General features: G+C 39.0%; 1 protein-coding gene across 5 annotated transcripts in view; it reads left to right on the top strand.

Moving 5' to 3' along the window:
* The window catches only part of NUP153 (nucleoporin 153), a 77,197-nt gene that overhangs the window by 8,906 nt on the left and 45,886 nt on the right, over positions 1–22,405 (top strand). For 3 of the 5 annotated variants that reach the window (XM_066377124.1, XM_066377123.1, XM_066377122.1), the window contains exons 2-8: positions 4,209–4,434; positions 13,672–13,920; positions 14,079–14,218; positions 14,300–14,428; positions 21,965–22,081; positions 22,168–22,212; positions 22,322–22,378. In XM_066377124.1, the coding sequence (XP_066233221.1) occupies positions 4,209–4,434; positions 13,672–13,920; positions 14,079–14,218; positions 14,300–14,428; positions 21,965–22,081; positions 22,168–22,212; positions 22,322–22,378 (963 nt within the window). The remainder of the gene's footprint in view (positions 1–4,208; positions 4,435–13,671; positions 13,921–14,078; positions 14,219–14,299; positions 14,429–21,964; positions 22,082–22,167; positions 22,213–22,321; positions 22,379–22,405) is intronic. The other 2 variants (XM_066377125.1, XM_066377126.1) reach the window with 2 other exon arrangements.

Here is a 22,405-nt window from a genome sequence, read left to right as displayed (position 1 = left end):
TTAGATGGTATTATTAGTACAGTGTTTCTCAAACTTGAATTGGCATAAGAATTTCCGCAGGAGCTTTAAAAAACCAGATCCATTTCTGACATGCTTAAGGGTGACACCAAAGCTGCTGGCCTGAAGACTTCTAGTTGAAAACCACTGTTTTAGTCCTTCTGTAGTGACTAGATATGTAAGCTACAGAACAAAAGATTACACATAGATTCTCACACACACACATGATTAAACGGGAGTTTTGAAGAAAAGTTATTTAAGGTTTATTAGATTTTGCGTTTATTAAAAAGATTACCATGCCTGACCTGTGGTGGCGCAGTGGATAAAGCGTCAACCTGGAAATGCTGAGGTTGCCGGTTCGAAACCCTGGGCTTGCCTGGTCAAGGCACATATGGGAGTTGATGCTTCCAGCTCCTCCCCTCTTCTCTCTCTCTGTCTCTCTTCTCTCTCTCTCTCTCTCTCTCTCTCTGTCTCTCTCTGTCTCTGTCTCTGTCTCTCCCTCTCCTCTCTAAAATGAATAAAAAAAATTAAAAAAAAAATTAAAAAAAAAAAAGATTACCAGAAGCTTTGTCATCATATACAAAGGACACTCCTATATTTGAGTCTGCACTTTTTGTTTCCTCAGTTTATAATACTTCACTAGAAATTTGCATGGCTCATTCCTCATTTTTTTTAAAGGTCTTTATTTATATAAAATACCTACCCCATGTTGCTTCCCTGCTTTATTTTAGTCCATAGCACCGAGTTATGTGTTACAACATATTTACTACTTTTTTTCATTTTCTCCCTAACTTAGAATATAAGTTCTAAGAAGGCAGGAACTTGTTCCTGGCCGTCTCCTCAGTGTTCTGTGCTTGACATATAAGTGTGCAACCATTAAATATTGATTGAATGGAGTGAAGAAAAGCAGTGTCTACCTTTACATCTGTGTTAGATACGATTCTGAAATATTCACCAAAATAGAGCCTCTCTTGCCTATTTTGTGTACTTTCTTAGAGATAAAGGTTGGCTGTAACTTTGAGGTAGAGTACTTCCCTAAGTGTTCATGTATTCTGTTGTTGATAAAGAAGATGAATCTAACTGACAGCATGGATTAATGTTTTAGTTTTATGTTAATTAAACAATAAAAAGAATTTATGAGTAGCACTGATGTGTTAATACCTTAGGGACCCAGCAAGAAACAGTTCACTCTGGATGGTTCAACTGAACTATCTTTAAGAGAGTCTACTTAAGAGATATGCTGGTTGTTAAAGGACTAAATACAGGGTAGAAAGAGGTCCAGAGACTAGCAGTAGCAGAAACTGCTACCATCTCTTGTACTGAAAAGGATAAAGGGAAGAGATGATGTAACTGGAGTGAAGAAGGAGCCACTGGCTGGAACTGTATAGAGAGGGGACACTTAAGCAGAGAGGGAACTCGGAAAGGAAGACTTCTCTTTCTTCCTATCCTCTAACATCTTGGTATGCTCTAGTACAGGGGTAGTTAACCTTTTTATACCTACCGCCCACTTTTGTATCTCTGTTAGTAGTAAAATTTTCTAACTGCCCACCAGTTCCACAGTAATGGTGATTTATAAAGTAGGGAAGTAACTTCACTTTATAAAAATTTATAAAGCAGAGTTACAGCAAGTTAAAGCATTTAATAATAATTATTTGCCAAGTACTTTGTCGGATTTTCGCTAAGTTTGGCAGAAGAAATCTTTATAAAACAAATTACTATAGTTAAATCTATCTTTTTATTTATACTTTGGTTGCTCCACTACCGCCCACCATGAAAGCTGGAATGCCCACTAGTGGGCGGTAGGGACCGGGTTGACCACCACTGCTGTAGAGCTATACTGAAATATAGTCATTTTTTGTGTTCTTACAATAGTCCTGGTCAGTTTTATCATCTGTATTTCTTTTACTGTTGAGCTCTTTGTACTGTCATTCATTGTGCCATTAATAACTTCTTTCTCTGTCTTTCGCTATAATTTCCTTGTACTAAGCTGCTGTGGGCTGAGATAAATAATTGGTTAGATTTTAGTTTAGAAAAGTGGAGGTATATCCAAGCAAAGTTATGAGCTTTAGTGTATTCATTTTGATTACTATTTTCCACAATATCTAATGCTGCTTCAGAAGTGACTTTTGACTAAGTATGGTATTAAATTCTGTAATTGCCTCAGGTGAGTAGGGAATCACAGGAATCTCTGAACTTTTAGTAGTAGCCACCTTAGAGGAAGTCCACAAATGCTTATTTTACACTAAATTCTTGCTATAGCACGTTAGCTAATTTATCATTTCTTATCAAATGCCTTATTTACATTTTTCAAGTCTTTTAAAAACTGTGTTATAGCCTGTAAGTAATTTCAATTTTTTGAAATATGAAGAGGGAGTAAATAAATATTAAGTAAGTAAAAAAATAATATGTATATTTTTATAAATAACAAATTTGGATGTAGGTTTATAATCTTTATTTGCAAAGTAACTAATTCTGTGGAACATTCGCATAGAAAAGGGAACAGTGAAGTTGTGGTTTTCGGTAGTGAGTATTGTAGGGCTATTGGGTTCATGTGCTGCTGGAGTGCTTACATTATAGATCTGTTTGAAAGTTCTGTTTGGAGAAACATGGGAAAATAACTACATATTTCCCAGTTGTTATGTACACCTTTTTAAACTGGTAGGAAAATATTATTCAAGTGTACTGCCTATATGAGAAGTCAGAGGTGTCTTCCATCTTTTTTGTTGACAGGATTTTTCAAGACCTCTTCATCTTGGGTTTGCGTTCATGGTTGATTTAAGTGTTTTGCCTTGACCTAGTTTTTTTCTACTTGCCAACTCATTTTTACTCTGCCCTGACCTTTTCTCTTGAAATTCCACAAATGCTGCTTTAGGAAGGCTGCTGTTGTCTACAATTGGTTGCCGTACCCTAGTTTGTTTCTGCTAGCTTTTTTCCCATGTTAGTAATAAACTTGTCAGTATACATTTGTTATCTTTTGAAAATTTGGAAATGCTTTCACATTATTTCATTGGATCTTCATTATAATTCTACCAGATAATAGCATTTAGTCAAAGTACAGGGATGTGTAGTACTCAAACTTCATAGATCCTAGCAGTCCTTACCTATACTTTTACTCTATCCTAGATATACCATAGTAGGTGTGTTTGTATCTGGGGCAAATTATTTAACTTCATTGTCTCTTCATCCATATAAAAGTATTGTGAGAATTAATTGAATAACATGTTTAAACTGCTTAGACCAGTGCCTGGCACATAGTAAAGCTACAAGAGATGTTGATACTGATAGTTGTTATACTACATTTTTTTCTCCCTTTAAAAGTTATAATAAAAGAAATTTCTCAGATATTTAGGCAATATTTAGTATACAAAATTTTACCGCAGAAAAATCTATTATTTTTTCAGTTTATTATGTTAGATTAGTTTTGTCTTATTGTCTGTTTTAAAAAAAGTCAAGTAATTTTTGTCTAAATTAAGATTTTTTTTTTTTTTACATAGGCAGAGATAGACAGGGACAGACAGACAGGAACAGAGAGAGAGATGAGAAGCATCAATCATTAGTTTTTTGTTGCGCATTGCGACTTCTTAGTTGTTCATTGATTGCTTTCTCATATGTGCCTTGACCGCGGGCCTTCAGCAGACCGAGTAACCCCTTGCTGGAGTCAGCGACCTTGGGTCCAAGCTGGTGAGCTTTTTGCTCAAGCCAGATGAGCCCATGCTTAAGCTGGCGACCTCGGGGTCTCGAACCTGGGTCCTTCCACATCCCAGTCCGATGCTCTATCCACTGCGCCACCACCTGGTCAGGCAAGAAAAAATTTTTAAAGAATGTGCAATAAAATAATTGCTTTAGGAAGCTGTTGAAGGTATTGTTTATGTTGCTTCTTTTAATATGATGAGATCAAAACAGATGCCTTCTCTTGGATTATAGCATTTTAGTGCATATCTTATTACTAAATTTAAGTTTTATATTGCCTGTTTGATGACTTATTGGAGTTTTATTAAAGATTAGAATAATATGGCCAGTTGAGGTAATTATTGACTCATGGATATATGCATATAGAAGGAAAAAAACTATGAATTTGTAAAATACCATTATGTCAGCATTAGCTCAGGTAAGTGAATTTTAGGAAACTTTGTTGTAAACAGTTGTTCTTTTCTTGGTGTGGTTTTTGGATAAATTTCTAAAACTGCCTAATGTGTTTTTTCCCCCAACAGGGCATTCTTAGCAGGGTCACAGAATCTGTTAAGAGCATTGTGCCAGGATGGCTACAGAGATACTTCAACAAGAATGAAGATGTATGCAGCTGCTCAGCAGACAAAAGAGAGGTACCACAGTGGCCAGAAAACAGAGAAGATGCCCATTTGATATATGCTGATGAGGAGAGCGCTAATATCCACGATGGGAGAATCACTCCTGAGCCAACAGTCAGTAATACAGAAGGTAAATAAAATGTGAATATTTTGTTATGAATGATAAGTTTTCATCCCTTAATTTAAATATTTTTGTATTATTTGGCTGTGGTAAGTCTAATTAGATAGTATCTAAACAATGTCAGAGGAAGGTGATAATCAGGTTCAAATTAGTGCATGTGCTGTGGAAGTGAGCACAATTAGGTTCAGATAGGACTCCCTCCTATTGGATTTTTGTTTAAGGGAGACTAAGGGTTCAAGCCCTGATGGTAGACTTGGGTTTGACTTTTTATGCCATCAATTGTTAGACATGTGGCTTTGGGGATGATAATGTATTTTCTCCTGTATCCTCATATATTATTATTATTATTATTATTTTTTTATTTTTTTATTTTTTTCATTTTTTCTGAAGCTGGAAACAGGGAGAGACAGTCAGACAGATTCCCGCATGCGCCCGACCGGGATCCACCCGGCACGCCCACCATGGGGCGACGCTCTGCTCACCAGGGGGCGATGCTCTGCCCATCCTGGGCATCGCCATGTTGCGACCAGAGCCACTCTAGCGCCTGAGGCAGAGGCCACAGAGCCATCCCCAGCGCCCGGGCCATCTTTGCTCCAATGGAGCCTTGGCTGCGGGAGGGGAAGAGAGAGACAGAGAGGAAAGCACGGCGGAGGGGTGGAGAAGCAAATGGGCGCTTCTCCTGTGTGCCCTGGCCGGGAATCGAACCCGGGTCCTCCACACGCTAGGCCGACGCTCTACCGCTGAGCCAACCGGCCAGGGCCTATATTATTATTATTTTAAAGATTTTATTTATTGCCTGAGTAGGTGGTGGTAGAGAGGATAAAGCATCGGACTGGGACACGGAGGACCCAGGTTCGAAACCCTGAGATTGCTGGCTTGAGTGTGGGCTCATCTGGCTTGAGCGTGGCATATGACCTTATGGTTGCTGGCTTGAGCCCAAAGGTCACTGGCTTGAAGTCCAAGGTCTCTGGCTCTTGAGCAAGGTGTCAGTTGCTCTGCTGTAGCCCTCCAGTCAAGGCTCATATGAGAAAGCAATCAGTGAACAACTAAGATGAGGCAACGAAGAATTGATGCTTCTCATCTCTCGCCCTTCCTGTCTGTCTGTCCGTATCTGTCCCTCTCTCTGACTCTCTCTCTGTCTCTGTCAAAAAAAAAAAAAAAGATTTTATTTATTGATTTTACAGAGACAGGAGAGAGAATGGGGAGTGAGAACTATCAATTTATAGTTGGTTCACTTCAGTTGTTCATTGCTTGCTTGTTGTATGTGCCTTGACTGGGCAAGCCCAGGTTTTCTAACTGGCGACCTCAGCATTCCAGATAAATGCTCTATCCACTGTACCACCACAGGCCAGGCATAAAGTCTTTTGAAAATGAATGTAAAGACCTTAGAATAGGTCCTGGCAGTAAGGGAGAACTGAATAAATATTGTTACAATGAAACTGCTGAAGTCTTCCACCACATGTGAATTTGGGTATGATATAACTGCAGTTGCTCTTGTCCTTTCTGCAGCAGGTTCAGCTGGGTCATTTCATTAATCTTATAATTAAGTGACTGCATTTAAAGGCTTGAACATTTTTGGATCCACTTACAGCATGATAGTGGGTTTACAAATACAGTGTGTCCGTAAAGTCATGGTGCACTTTTGACCGGTCACAGGAAAGCAACAAAAGATGATAGAAATGTGAAATCTGCACCAAATAAAAAGAAAACCCTCCCAGTTTCTGTAGGATGATGTGGCAGCATGTGCATATGCACAGATGATGACATAACACCGTGTATACAGCGGAGCAGCCCACGGCCAGGCCAGTCAAGATGTGGACGGTACAGAGGAAAGTTCAGTGTGTTCTGTGGCTCGCTAAATTCGAATCCTTGACCAAAGTGCAACGTGAATATTGGCGCGTTTATAACGAAGCGCCACCACATAGGAATAACATTACTCGGTGGGATAAGCAGTTGAAGGAAACCAGCAGTTTGGTGGAGAAACCCCGTTCTGGTAGGCCATCAGTCAGTGATGAGTCTGTAGAGGCTATACGGGATAGCTACCTAAGGAGCCTAAAAAATCTGTGCGTGAGCCCACATCGAACTGCACTGAATAGGTATGAAACTGAGAGAGTTTTCCTTTTATTTGGTGCAGATTTCACATCTCTATTGTCTTTTGTTGCTTTCCTGTGACCGGTCAAAAGTGCACCATGACTTTACGGACACACTGTATTAAAATAGCTTTAAAATAACTCATGAATATGGCATGTTTGAAGATAATACTCTGTTGTTTCACTTTAGGTATTTTTTACAGCTTTATTGAGATACCCTTTACAGATCGTAGCACTGACCCATTTAAAGTGTACAGTTCAGTGGGTTTTGTATATTCACAGAATTGTTCAGCCCTTACTATAGTCAATTTGAAGACATTAATGATAGTGAGCCACTGAGTGAGTGGGCAGACTGCCTACTAGGTGTAATGGGTCGATGAGAAGTCATACAGAATTTGTCCTTTTATGACTGGCTTATTTCACTTAGCTTAATGTCTTTAGATTCATCCATGTTGTAGCACGTACCAGAATTTATTTCCTTTTAAAGGTTGATTGATTAATATTTCACTGTATGTCTATACCACATTTATTTGTCTGTCATGACACTTAGGTTGTTTCTGCCTTTTAGCTATTGTAAATAATGCTGTTAGGAACATGGTTGAATAAATCTCTTTGAGATCCTGCTGTAAGTTTTTTTGGGTATATCCCCAGGAGTGAGTGGTATTGCTGGGTTATATGGTAATTCTGTTTTAAAATTTTGAGAATTGCCATATTGTTTTATACAGAGTCTACCATTTCACTTTTCCTGCCAGCAGTTCTCCACATCCTTGCCAAAATTTATTTTCTGCTTTTCTGGTGGTAGCTGTCTTAATGGATATAAAGTGGTATCTCTTTTTGATGATGATTAGTGATGTTGAGTATCTTTTCATATGCTTGTTGGTTATTTGTGTATAAGCTTTGGAGAAATGTCTGTTTCTTTGCCCAGTTTTTAATCAGATGATTTGACATTTTTGTTTTGTAGTCTTTATGTATTTTGTATGTTAACACCTTCTCAGATATTTGATTTTCAAATATTTTCTACCACTCTGTGGATTGCATTTTTACTCTGTTCATTGTGACTTTTAGTGCAGAAAAGTTTTTGAGTTTGATGTCCCATATGTCTATTTTTCTTTGGTTGTCTGTCATGTCCAAGAAATCATTGTTAAGACCAATTCATGAAGCTCTTCCCTTATGTTTTTTTCTAGGAGTTTTATAAAAGTTTTGGCTGTTATGTTTAGGTCTTTAATCCATTTTGAGTTAATTTTTATATATTGTGTAAGATAAGGGTCCAGTTTCATTCCTTTGCATAAGTATATTCAGTTTTCTCAGTACTACATGTTGAAGAGACTATCCTTTCCCAAATGAGTAGTGGTCTTAATTCCTGTGTTGAAGATCATTGGTCCATGTATGTGAGGGTTTATTTTTGGGCTCTGTGTTCCATTTAATCTGTTAACGTGTAGTATTAACAATTCCCTAATGATGCATGATTTCTTGAATCTCTTGATTAACTCTTCCCAGTGAGTGTGATCGTAGTTAGATAATTTTAACAGGTCTGTTAGAAACTTTGGGTATTTTTAAATACCAATTTTAAAGCCTTTTTAAGTACAGCACCTTGGCTATCTTGGGTTCAATTTCTGTTGACTACTTTTTCTTCCCACTGTGGATCACAATTTTCTTTTTTATGTATATCAAATGATTTATTTTTACTGAATATTGTAATTTTGAATAATATATGCAGAGATTCAGGATTCTCTTATCTTCCTCTGAAGAGTATTATTGGTTCTTGTTTTAGCAGACAGTTGTTATTGAATGATCATTTTGAACTTGAGACTGAATTTATGCTTAGGTAATGTATAGCTGTTGCAAATTTAAGGTGTTTCTAAGTCCCTTAAAGTGTTGGGACTTAGGTTCCAAACTGTCTTTCTTTGGCTTTTTAGGATGAAGGTACAGTAAATCTTATTCTAGGACCTTATCTTTAGTCCCAAGGGGAGGCTTTTCTGATCCTTAGCTGTATGCCAGGAATTTCAGGAGGTGTGGGATCTCTAAATTGTGGCAACCCTGGGACTTCAGTGTTCTCAGCATTGCTTTTTCCCCAGTACTGTTCATTTTCTAGTATCTGTTTTCTCAACTTGATAGCAGCCTGTATTTGATAAGTCTTAGGTGGTCTCGCTCTGTGCATGTTTGGCCTAGCCGCTCTCTGGATACTCCCATGTAGGCTTGTGGAGGCCTGCACAATTTTCTGCTGTCAGTTGCCCTTAATTCTCATTTCTGCCTGATGAGTTTTGCTTGGACAACAGCTTTCTGCACCAGGTCTGAAAATGTTCCCAGGCAGAGAGTGAGGTAGTGGTAGGGTTCACTTTTGAGATATGTGTGTGTGTGTGCGCACGCACATATGTGCATGCATATATGCACATGTCCTATTTTGTATCGTCTGAAAGCTGTTGTTTCATATACTTTGTCCAATTTCATAGTTATTTGCAATAAGGAGGGCTACTCTGGGAGCCCTATTATTTCAGCCTAACTGGAAGACTGTTTTGGAAACTTGACAGAGGATTTCAGAGTTTTTCAAAATACACCTGAAATTGAATAGAGAAATTCTGCAAAAGAATAAGGGGAATGAGGAGTAGCCTGGAGTAACTTTTCACAGCCATTAAGTATGTTATAAAGCAGCTTGGCCTCTCCTTGGCACTTCCAAGCCCATCACAGGTAGCAGCCATCTGTAAATTGCTTTATAGTTCATGCCAGATGGCCCCAGGCAGAGCATAGGTGGTGGCTCACCTTGGCCTGCACCTCCTGAGAGGCCCCAGAGCCAGAGCACCCAGTGGAAATCCCCAGACCACCTTGAAGTACCAACCAGCCTCCCCCAGAGGCGACACACTCAAGGGGCAAGACTCAGCCGGCACCAGAGCTGTGGGGTGGGCCCCTGCACAGCTGATTTCTCCATGGTGAGCAGTGGTCACAGCCAGTCCTTGTGGCCTATTGGCCGGGGGTGGGTGGGTAAATCCCTTCTATTGACATGCAACAGCAATCAAGGCTCAACTACCAACAGGAGGGTGTACACAAGCCCACACAGTGGGGGAGCATCTGGAATGCCCAGTTTGTGGATCAAGGAGTCTGTGCCACTGGACCCTATAGAACACCTTCTGCATAAGGCCACTCTACCAAGTCCAGGAGACATAGCAGCTCTTCCCAATACATAGAAACAAACACAGGGAGTCTGCCAAAATAAGAAGACAAAGAAACGTCCTAAATGAAAGAACAGCAAAATTCAAGAAAAAGAACTAAACTAAATAGAGACAAGCACTCTATCAGATACAGAGTTAAAAACACTGGTTTTAAGGAGGCTCAATGAACTTAGAACTTCAACAGCATTAAAAAGGACATGGAAACCATAAAAGAGGATGAATCAGAAATGCAGGATGCACTAATTGAAATGAATAATATACAGGGAATCAACAATAGAATAGATGAAGCTGAGATTCACATCACCAACTTGGAATATAAGGAAGCAAACACCCAATCAGAGCAGCAAATATAAAAGACCCCCCCCCCCCCCCCCAATTGACTATAGTGTAAGGAGCCTCAGGAAAACTTCAGGCTTACCAACATTTGCATCATGGGTGTGCTGGAAGGAGAAAGACAGGAAGAAATTGAAAACTTATTTGAAAAAATAATGACAAAACTTTTCTAACCTGGTGAAGGAAATAGATATACAAGTCCAGGAAGCACAGAGTCCCAAACAAGATGAACCCTAAGAGGCCCACACCAAGACACATCATAATTAAAAAGCAAAGGTTAAAGACAAAGAAAGAATCTTATTTTTTTTAAGCATGTGTGTGTGTGTGTGTGTGTGTGTGTGAGAGAGAGAGAGAGAGAGAGAGAGACACAGACAGGCAAGCAGGAAGGGAGAGAGATGAGAAGCATCAACTCATAGTTGCAGCGCCTTATTGATTGCTTTCTCATGTGTGTTTTGGACTGCGGGGCTCTAGCCGAGCCAGTGATCCCTTGATGAAATCAGTGACTTTGGGCTCAAGCCAGCGACCTTTAGGCTCAAGCCAGCAGCCATGGGGTCATGTCTATGATCCCACACTTAAGCCAGTGACCCCGCACTCAAGCTGGTGAGCCTGCGCTCAAGCTGACGACCCCAGGGTTTCGAACCTGGGTCCTCAGTGTCCCACGCCAGTGCTCTATCCCCTGTTCCACTGCCTGGTCAGGCATAAAGAGAGAATCTTATAAGCAGCAAGAGAAAAGCAATCAGTTACCTAGAGGGGAGCTTCCATAAGACTGTCAGTTGATTTTCCACAGAAACTTTGTAAGCCAGAAGGGAATGGCAAGAAATATTCAAAGTGATAAAAAGCAGGGACTTACAACCAAGATTACTCAGCAAAGCTATCATTTAGAATCGAAGGACATAAAAAGAGCTTCCCAGACAAGAAAAAGCTAAAGAAGTTTATCACCGCCAAATCAGTATTACATGAAATGTTAAAGGGTGTTCTTGAAGAAGAAAAACAAATAAAAAAATATGATTGATAAAATGGCAATAAATACGTCAACAGTTGAAACTAAAAAACAAAATAATTGAAGATGCAGAACAGAAACAGACTTGTGGACACAGGAGAACATTTTGATGATTGCCAGATAGGAGGGGGGTTGGGAGGATTTGTAAAAAAAATGAAGGGATTAAAATGTACAAATTAGTTATAGAAGAGTCATGGGGGTGTAACTACAGCATAGGAAATGTAGTCAGTAATTTTCTAATAACTATGTATGATGTCAGACAGGTATGCGATTTATCAGGATGATTACTTAGCATGTTATATAATGTGTAATCACTGGGGTATATACTGAAACTAATATATTGTAAGTCAACTGTAATATAAAAATAATTTTAAAAAACTGGAAAATGAATTGGCTCAATTAATAGTGAAAAATTATTTATAATAGTATTTCATATATTAAACTGATCTTACTGATCAAAAACAAATTAGATCTTATTAATCTTATTAGTAAGCTATATCAATAAGCAATTAATAGGTTCTGGCTGGTTGGCTCAGTTGTAGAGCATTGGCGTGTTGTGTGGATGTCCTGGATTCGATTTTTGGCCAGGGCACACAGGAGAAGCGACCATCTGCTTCTTCACCCCTTCTCCTCCTCTTTCTTTCTCTCTCTCTCTCTCTCTCTCACAGCTGTGGCTCAATTGGTTTGATTGTATCAGCCCTGGTTGCTGAGGATGGCTCAGTGGAGCCTCTGCCTCAGGTGCTTAAAATATATCAGTTGCGAGCATGGCCCCAGATTGGCAGAGCATCAGCCCCAGATGGGGGTTGCAGGGTGGATCCTGGTCGGGTCGCAGGCGGGAGTCTGTCTGTCTGTCTCTCTCTCTCTCCTGTCCTCTCACTTGGAAAAGAAGAAGAAAAAAATATTAAGCAATTAATAGAAAAAGGTATAAATTGCCAATGAATATAGGGAAGGATACTTAATATTCCTCTTATTTAAATACAAATCAAGTCATGATGTCATATGACATGGAAAATATACATTGTTATTTGCTATTTGTGGCAGAGTATAACTTGGAGTCTTTGGATCACAGTATTATAAGCAAAAATGAACATGCCCTCTAATCTAGTATGATAGAGCATTTCACACACCGGTCTGTGTCTTATTGATTCCCAGCATACCTCCAACTACTGGGGCTGTTTTATGGGCCCAACTTTAGATTTACAGAATCAGATTATTTTGTGGGTGGTTTAGAAATATTTAATATTCTCTCTCCATGTCTTTCTTACATACTTAAAGAATCATAAATTTATCTAAAAGAATACTCTTAAAAGTATGCAGATGTAAGTTCATACATGTTTGATGGAATATTGGAAGAACAATCACAAATAATTAAATCAGTCTGATAAAATACAATGTGATCTTTAAAGGGAATGTTTTGTATGTAGATATAAAATTATACTGGTAAATGAAAAAGGTCATGGAACCTGATGCATAAGCATGATTATTTGATAAGGGAAAACATAGTTGTGTATGCACATACAGTAGTCCCCCCTTCCTTTATCTGTTGTTTTACTTTCTGTGGTTTCAGTTACCCGTAGTCATTTGCCGTCGAAAATATGACCATAATTGGAAAATTCCAGAAATAAACAATCCCTAAGTTTTAAATTTCGAGCTGTTCTAGGTAGCATGATGAAATTTTGTGCCGTCCTGCTCTGTCCTCCTTGGGACATGAATCATCCCTTTGTCCAGTGTCACTGGTTATCAGATTAACAGTACTTCAGTATTGTGTTCAAGTAACCCTTACTTTACTGGAGGCCCCAAAGCACAAGTATAGTGATATGTCAAAGAGAGGCTGTGAAGTGCTTTCTTTCAGTGAAAAGGAGAGAATTCTCAGCTTAAAAGGAAAAGAAGAAATCACATGCTGAGGTTGCTAAGATCTATATGGTAAGAAGAATGAGTCTTCTATCTGTGAAATTGTGAAGAAGGAAAAAAATATTTGTGCTAGTTTTGTTGTCGCACCTTTTGTGTAACTTTTATGGCTACTAAAGGTACAGCCACAGTACGTAAGTGCTTAGTTAAGATGGGAAAGGCATTAATTTTGTGGAGGAAGACATGAACAGAAAACACGTTCCAAGTGATGGCAGCATGTGTGCCAGAAAGCGCTGAGCCTATACAAAGACTTCAGCCAGGGGTCCCTGAAATGAGTGACTGCATTCACATAACTTATATTCAGTATGTTGTTATATTTGTTCTCTTTTATAGGGTTTGATACTATCTGTAGTTTCAGGCATCCACAGGAGGTCTTGGAACATTTGCTCCATGGATAAAGAGGGGACTATAAATTATCTGGGAAGATATACAGGTTTAATAGTGGTTGTTTGTAGAGGGATAAATTTAATCCTTTTTATCATTTTTGTTTTGTGAGTTTCTTATATAGCTTTGCTTTTATCTTGTGAGTGGTTTTTATACTGATACCAATTCAAGGAAAAACAAGAACCATGCACTTTTGGAAGTTTGTATGTGAACAGTGAAATGTATTTTGACACTGTTAGATAAATTAATTTCAGTGACTTAAGTTGATGCTTTATTATATATAGTATGTCTTCAAAGTAAAAACAGCGTTGCATTGTTTTGCGTTTCCTAAGTTATGTAGTCATAATATTAATACTTTTCTTTTAAGAACCCTCAACAACTAGTACTGCTTCAAATTATCCAGATGTATTAACAAGGCCTTCTCTCCATCGGAGCCATCTGAATTTCTCCATGTTGGAATCTCCCGCGTTACATTGTCAGCCCTCCACATCCTCCGCGTTCCCAATTGGCAGTTCTGGGTTTTCCCTTGTTAAGGAAATTAAAGATTCTACCTCTCAGCATGATGATGATAACATCTCAACTACCAGTGGATTTTCTTCAAGAGCTTCTGATAAAGGTATGCTTGGCATTTGGTAGTAAATAATTTTTGTAGTAAAATTAAATTTCATGGGATAATTTTTTTTCCGACCTAGTTTTAATTCTCAGTTTTTATTTTTAAAAATCTGGGGTCTTATAATTAATGCTATTATTATGCATTGCATATTTTTGTTTCAGATATAACTGTTTCAAAGAATACTTCCTTGCCCCCTCTTTGGTCCCCAGAGGCTGAACGTTCTCATTCACTCTCACAGCACACTGCCACCAGCTCAAAGAAACCAGCATTCAACTTGTCTGCCTTTGGAACACTTTCCCCTGTGAGTACTAATTGGAGTTGATTTAATTACATTAATTTTGAGTGTATATTTCTTAAAATTTATTGTTGTATTTCTTTGCAGTCACTTGGGAGTTCCTCAATCCTTAAAACAAGTCAGCTTGGAGATTCTCCTTTTTATCCTGGAAAAACAACGTATGGTGGGGCAGCAGCTGCTGTAAGACAGACTAAACTACAACACTTTCCGTATCAGGTTGGTTTGAATAATAAGTAACTTGGCACTCAAACAGAAGTCTGGTTCAGTTATTGTTCGGTAAAATGATAGGTGTATGTAACAAACATTCTTTTCATTTATGGACTAGATGAACGGTATTTTAGTCCTGAGAAAACATTTTATACATTAGACTTGTGTGTGTGCATGCGTGTGTGTGCATGTGTGTGTGCGCGCAGGAAATGTAATCCATTTTTAAAAAGATTGAGGTATAAATTACATGTAGTATAATTTACCTTAATGTGAGTATTTGAATTTTAACAAAACATAAACAGTTGTGTTACCATTTCTGTAATCAAAATATTGAACAGACATTTTCATCACCCCAAAAATTTACCTTGTGAATCCCTATAGTCAACTACTCTTGCTACTTCCACCCTCTGGCAACCACTGATATGTTTTATTTTATTTATCCAGAATGTCATATGAATTTGATTATATACAGTGTAGTACGTAGTCTTTTGCATCTGGCTTATTTTACTTAGCATAATGCCTGAGATCAATCTCTTTTTGCATATATCAATAATTCCTTTTTATTGCTGAGTTATAACACAGTTTATCTGTTCACTAGTGAAAGGAGACTCGGATTTCTGATTTTTGGGCAATTATGAATAAAGCTGCAAGGTGGGGCATTTTGTATACATTAAACTGCTAAACTGTATTTCAGAGTGACTGGTCTCACTTAGCATTCTCACCAGTACTGTGAGTGTGCCGGCTAGCTCTTGTTGGTCATCAGTGTTTGTTTGTTTTTTAAGCCATTTTAATAGGCATGTAGCGTTAGCTCCAACTTGCTTTGGTTTTAATTTGCATTTTTTCTGATGACACTGAGAATCTTTTCATGTGCTTATTTGCTCTCACTTTATCTTCTTTGGTGAAATGTCTGTTCATATCTGTTACCGCTTTTTGATAGGTTGTTTTCTTATTAATAAGTTTTAAGAGTTTGTTATTCAGGTATAAGTTCTTTATTAAATAATATGTTTTGCAAATATCCCTTTCTCTGGCTTGTCTTAATCTTTTGAAGAGACTTTCTTTCGATGACAGTCTATTATATATGTTTTGTTTGCTTTTATGGTTCATGTTTTTGGTGCAGTATCAAAGATATTCTTATTTGACCCCAAGGTCATGGAAATTTTCTCTCATTTTTTTTGTAGAAGCTTTATAGTTTTAAGTTTTAATTTAGTCCTGTGTTTCATTTGAGTTAATTTTTGTATATGACTGGAGATAGGGATCAAGATTCATTTTTTTAAACATGTGAATGCAGTTTCTTTAGTACATACCATTTGTTGAATAGACTATACTTTTGCCCCAGCTGGTGGTACAATGGCTAGAGCATTGTTCCAGAGCTCAGATGTTGCTGGTTAGATCCTGGGGTCGCTGGCTTGATCGTGAGGGTGCTGACTCAACTTGAAGGTCGCCGATTTGAGCCCCAGTCTGGGCACGTATGAGAAGCAATCAATGGGTGTACAACTAAGTGGAACAGCGAGTTGATGCTTCTCTCTCTCTCTTTCTCCCCTCTCCCCTCCCTTTACCTCTCTCCTTTCTCTCAAATCAGTGGGGGAAAAAATGAAAAGACTTTACTTTCTTCATTGAATTGCCTTTGCATCTTTGTCAAACCAGTTGACCATATTGTGGCTCTGTTTCTGGACTTTTGTTTTCCATTGATCTATGTATTGATCCTTTTGCCAACACTAAACTGTCTTGATTACTAGAGCTTTATGGTAAGTCTTGAAATCAGGTAATATGAGTCCTCTAGCTTTTTTTCCAAGTTTGTTTTGACTTTCCTAGTTTCATTGCATTTGCCTAATTTTAGAATCACCACATCAGTTTCTACAAAGTTTACAGAGATTTTGTTTGGGATTACTGTATATTGAATCTAAAGGTCAATTTGGGAATATACATCTTAATGAAATTGAGTTTTCCCATCTGTGAATACATGTTGCAGAAAATGTACTCATTATTTTGTAGTATTCATCATACAGACCTTGCACATACTTTGTTAGATTTATAACTAGATATTTCATGTTATTTGGTGTTAGTCAAGAATAAGTTGCCTAAGTAGTCTATTCAATAAATTGAATTCATAGTTAAAATACTTCCCAGCAAAGAAAACTTCAGGCCCAGATAAATTCTCTGGTGAATTTCACTAAACATTTAGGAAAGAAATAGTACTAGTTTTCCAAAAACTTTTCCATATACTTGTCCACATATTTATGAAGCCAACATTACCCTGATTACTGAAACTGAAGACATAAGAAAGCTATGGACCAGTATTTCTCATGAATTACAGACAAATATTCTCAATAAATATTTGCAAATTGAACTGAGCATATGTAAAAAGACTGTTACATCAGGATCAAGTGGAATATATCCTGGGAATGTAGTTGGTTCAACATTTGAAAATTATTGTCTACCATGAAAATAAACAATAAAAGTTGTGTAAGCATCTCTACAGATCCGTAAATCACATTTAACAAAACCCAACATTCTTCCATAATAAAATTTTTTAGCAGACCTAAGACTAGATAGGAACCTTCTCAACTTAATAACTTGTGTAGCCTGACCAGGCAGTGGTGCAGTGGATAGAGCATCAGACTGGGATGCCAAGGACCCAGGTTCGAGACCCCGAGGTTACCAGCTTAAGCACAGGCTCAACTGGTTTGAGCAAAAGCTCACCAGCTTGGACCCAAGGTTGCTGGCTTGAGCAAGGGGTTACTTGTTCTGCTGAAGGCCTGTGGTTAAGGCACATATGAGAAAGCAATCAATGAACAACTAAGGTGTCACAATGTGCATCGAAAAACTAATGATTGATGCTTCTCATCTCTCCGTTCCTGTCTGTCTGTCCCTGTCTATCTCTCTCTCTGTCTCTGTAAAAAAAAACAAAAACAACTACTACTGCAGGTCCTAGCCAACACAAAAATGAAATATAAGGCAAAAGTTTTGAAAAAGAAGAAATAAAAGTATTCTTATTTCTAAACAATGAGCTTATCTACATAGAAAAATCTCAAGAAACTACAATAAGATGTTATCAGAACTTACAAGTGAGTTTAGCAAAGTTGTAGACTACAAGGTCGATATACAGAATCAGTTGTATTTACTTGTATATATTAGCAGAGAACAGTCGGAAATGATTGACTTTTAAACTTTTATCATTTTAAGGTAAATTGCATTATTCTGTGTTTTGTCCTTGAAGTTTCTTGAGGCTCTTAATTCTTTTTCATGTATATGTTGTTATGGTACTTCTGTTACAGATTTGGACATTTTAAAAATGGAGAGTAATACTTTTAAGCATGTAGGTAATCTATGACAGATGTAGATATTGCACAGAAACAATTATATTTGAAAATTTTGTCTTGTTTTTAGAATAGTTTCTTGTTTTCCTAATTGGAGGGTGTTTTCATAAATAGTAATTATGAGTCTTCTTTTTGAGTGTTTTCATGCAGGGCAATATTTGTTATTTAAGAAAGTGCTAACTGGATCTTGGAGTTAGGGAGTTTTCTCAAAAGCTTAAACTGGATTATATTTGTTTCAAAAAACAATTGTTATAGTTAAAATAGCTCAGCATGGTAGCAGAAGATATAGGATGCAAGCCCATAATTTGTAAAATAGTCCAAATCAGAGTATATTCCTGCTACTTCCTCCTTTATTTCTTTTATTTATTTATTTATTTATTTTGTATTTTTCTGAAGTTGGAAACGGGAGGCAGTCAGACAGACTCCCGCATGCGCCCGACGGGGATCCACCCGGCAGCCCACCAGGGGGCGATGCTCTGCCCATCTGGGTCATTGCTCTGTTGCAACCAGAGCCATTCTAGTGCCTGAGGCAGAGACCATAGAGCCATCCTCAGCGCCTGGGCCAACTTTGCTCCAGTGGAGCCTTAGCTGCAGGAGGGGAAGAGAGAGACAGAGAGGAAGGAAAGGAGGAGGGGTGGAGAAGCCGATGGGCACTCTCCTGTGTGCCCTGGCTGGGAATCTAACCCAGGACTCCTGCACGCCAGACCGACGCTCTACCACTGAGCCAACCTGCCAGGGCCCCTCCTTTATTTCTTATATTGAATCTTATACCTTTTTTTTTTTTTTAATTTTTATTATTTATTTTTTAGAGAGGAGACAGAGAGAGAGAGAGAAAAAGGGAGGAGGAGCAGGAAGCATCAACTCCCATATGTGCCTTGACCAGACAAGTGCAGGGTTTTGAATTAGTGTAACCCTTCGGCGACCTCAGTGTTCCAGGTTGACGCTTTATCCACTGTGCCACCACAGGTCAGGTGAATCCTATACTTAATGCTGAGCCCTGACATACCTTTGAATGATCTCAACACAGGATTCCAAATATTTATTATTGACTTTTGGGATGAGTCTATTTGCTATTCCTTTTCTACATTGTTAGAGTTGGAAGATATATTAAAGATTCTCTAATTCATTTTATTGATTACTGTACTAAAGCCCTGAGACTCCAGTACCAGGAGATACTATCATAATTTCCTAGAGGATTTTTATATTGCCTCATGTTTGCCAAAACCTCTGGCCTAAACAGCAAACCTAATGGACACCAAGTTGTTAATAAAACTAATGTAGGCCTGACCAGGTGGTGGCGTGGTAGATAGAGTGTCAGACTGGGACGTGGAGGATCCAGGTTCGAAACCCCGAGGTTGCCGGCATGAGCACGGGCTCATCTGGTTTGAGCAAAAAGCTCACCAGCTTGAGCCCAAGGTCGCTGGCTTGAGTAAGGTGTCACTCGTTCTGCTGTAGCCTCCTAACAAGGCACATAGGAGAAAGCAATCAAATGAGAAACTAAGGTGCCGCAACAAAGAAATGATGCTTCTCATCTCTCTCCCTTCCTGTCTGTCCCATATCTGTCCCACTCTGTCTCTATTACAAAAAAACCCCAAAACACACTAATGTAGAATATTGTAGCTACTCTGAAAAGACAATTAATGGCCTGAACAGGCGGTGGCGCAGTGTATAGAGTGTCGGACTGGGATGCAGAGGACCCAGGTTCAAGACCCTGGTTGCCAGCTTGAGTGCGGGCTCATCTGGTTTGAGCAAAGCTCACTAGCTTGGACCCAAGGTCGCTGACTCGAGCAAGCAGTTACTAGGTCTGCTGTAGCCCCACGGTCAAGGCACATATGAGAAAGCAATCAATGAACAACTAAGGTGTTGCAACAAAAAACCGATGATTGATGCTTCTCATCTCGCTCCGTTTCTGTCTGTCCCTGTCTATCCCTCTCTCTCGCTCTGTCTCTGTAAAGAAAAACAAAAAAAAAACCCCACAAAAGACAATTAATGTTTGGCATCAGAGAAACGTTATTTAAAATAGTTGTTATGACTCAGTTTTTCAGGTATTTGTGCTGTTTGTAGAAACTGGGTTATATTTTGATTGCAGTAATATATCTTTTTTATATTAAGAATTGCCAGACTACTATTTTTTTTTTTGTATTTTTCTGAAGTTGGAAACGGGGAGGCAGTCAGACAGACTCCCGCGTGCGCCCCACCGGGATATACCCAGCATGCCCACCAGAGCCATTCTAGTGCCTGAGGCAGAGGCCATAGAGCCATCCTCAGCACCCGGGCCAACTTTGCTCCATTGGAGCCTTGGCTGCGGGAGGGGAAGAGAGAGATGGAGAAGAAGGAGAGGGGGAGGGTTGGTGAAGCAGATGGGCGCTTCTCCTGTGTGCCCTGGCCGGGAATCAAACCCGGGACTCCTGCACACCAGGTCGACGCTCTACCACTGAGCCATCTGGCCAGGGCCACCAGACTACTTTGATTAGTGTATCCCTTGGTTATTGGAATGTTGTAATGCATTTTTTTTTTTTAACAGAGACATAGATAGGGCCAGACACAGGAATAGAGAGATGAGAAGCATTAATCATCAGTTTTTCGTTGTGCATTGAGACACCTTAGTTGTTCATTGATTGCTTTCTCATATGTGCCTTGACCACGGGTCCTCAGCAGACCAAGGAACCCCTTGCTCGAGCCAGTGACCTTGGGTCCAAGCTGGTGAGCTTTTTGCTCAAACTAGATGAGCCCGCGCTCAAGCTGGTGACCTCGGAGTCTCGAACCTGGGTCCTCAGCATCCCAGTCCGACGCTCTATCCACTGCACCACCACCTGGTCAGGCTGTTGTAATGCATTCTTGAGAAAAGGATGTTTCTATTGGAATTTTAAACATTTCTTTTGTGTTAACTGTTACTTGTCTCCTTATAAGCTTTTTTTTTAACTTCAATTTTAAGAAAGTTAAAAAATGATTTATTAAGAAATAGCCTGTGTATTTAAAGTTTTTCTTATGTTAAAATTTGATAAACAAGTCAGTTTAAAATTTAAAATTTCGGCCCTGGCCGGTTGGCTCAGTGGTAGAGCGTCGGCCTGGTGTGCAGGAGTCCCGGGTTCGATTCTCAGCCAGGGCACACAGGAGAAGCACCCATCTGCTTCTCCACCCCTCCCCCTCTCCTTCCTCTCTGTCTCTCTCTTCCCCTCCTGCAGCCAAGGCTCCATTGGAGCAAAGTTGGCATGGGCACTGAGGATGGCTCTGTGGCCTCTGCCTCAGGCTCTAGAATGGCCCTGGTTGCAACAGAGCGACGCCCTAGATGGGTAGAGCATCGCCCCCTGGTGGGCGTGCTGGGTGGATCCCAGTCAGGCGCATGCGGGATTCTGTCTGACTGCCTCTCTGTTTCCAGCTTCAGAAAAATACAAAAAAAATTTTTTTTAATTTCTTTTTATCTTAAAGTGAGAGGAGGGGAGATAGTGATGAGACAGACTCCCGCATGCGCCCCAACTGGATCCACCTGGCAGCCCCCATCTGGGGCTAATACTCTAATCAGCCGAGCTATCCTCAGCACCTGAGGTCATTGCTTGGACCAACGAAGCATCCTCAGCACCCACGGCCAACACTCAAACCAGTTGAGCCACTGGTTGTGAGGGGGAGAGAGAGAGAGAGAAAACGGAGGAGCCAGGGGGAGAGAGAAGGTCGCTTCTTCTGTGGGCCCTGACTGGGGATCAAACCCAAGACATCAGTATACTGGGCCGACACTTGAGTCACTTAGCCAACCGGCCAAGGCCTTTAAATTTTCATTGTAATAGAGTCTACCGTCTTTTGTTTAATTATCTTGAAATTTACTGTAATTAAATATTACTTAATATCCCGAATAACTAATATTTAAGCACAGTTGTCATTAATTTAGTGTTCTTTAATTTAAATATTAGGGATAAAAAGATCAAAGTAATGCTAGAATGTCTTATCAGTTATCTCATTTTTCTCATTTAATATAGCTGGGAGAGCTTTAGAATGGTGCACGCTATTGTACCATTTTTCCCCATTGAAAATAATTTCTCGGGCAGAGAATTTGATTTTCCAATAAAGGCATTAAGAAAAAATGTTGAATATGCAATTGATACTATCCAGAGATATGTTGTTAGATTAATCCTGTTTTGTTTTAGACATTCTTTTTTGTAAATATTTTTGTTTTCTGAAGTATGTGTTTTAAGAGTTTACAGTTCCAACAAATAATGTAATTTTTACTTTATAGGCACCAGTTAGAAGACAGATGAAAGCTAAGCAACTGAATGCAGAATACTATGGTGTGACGAGTTCAACAGCTCGGCGAATATTGCAGTCTTTAGAGAAGATGTCAAGCCCTCTAGCGGTAAAATTTTAAATTCACAAAAGCAGAAGTGTAACAAAGTTTCAGTTTAGTGAAAAATCTTAATTTTGTTATTTCAACATTAACAGGATGCAAAAAGAATTCCATCTGTTGTTTCTTCTCCACTGAATTCTGTAAGTTGACTTTTTTAATCTCTTAAAAAGAGATATTTTTATATGTTGATGATGAAAGTTGTATATTTCAAAGTTTGCCATCTATTTTAATAGTATTTTATTTTTTCAGCCTCTTGATAGGAGTGGGATAGATACTACCACAGATTTTCGGACCAAAAGGGAAAAGGTAAGGCTTCTTCAGCATTTATGTAAA

The sequence above is a fragment of the Saccopteryx leptura genome, chromosome 3 (assembly GCF_036850995.1).
Source record: "Saccopteryx leptura isolate mSacLep1 chromosome 3, mSacLep1_pri_phased_curated, whole genome shotgun sequence".
Taxonomy (NCBI): Eukaryota; Metazoa; Chordata; class Mammalia; order Chiroptera; family Emballonuridae; genus Saccopteryx; species Saccopteryx leptura.
This window is presented reverse-complemented; position numbering and strand designations above follow the sequence as displayed.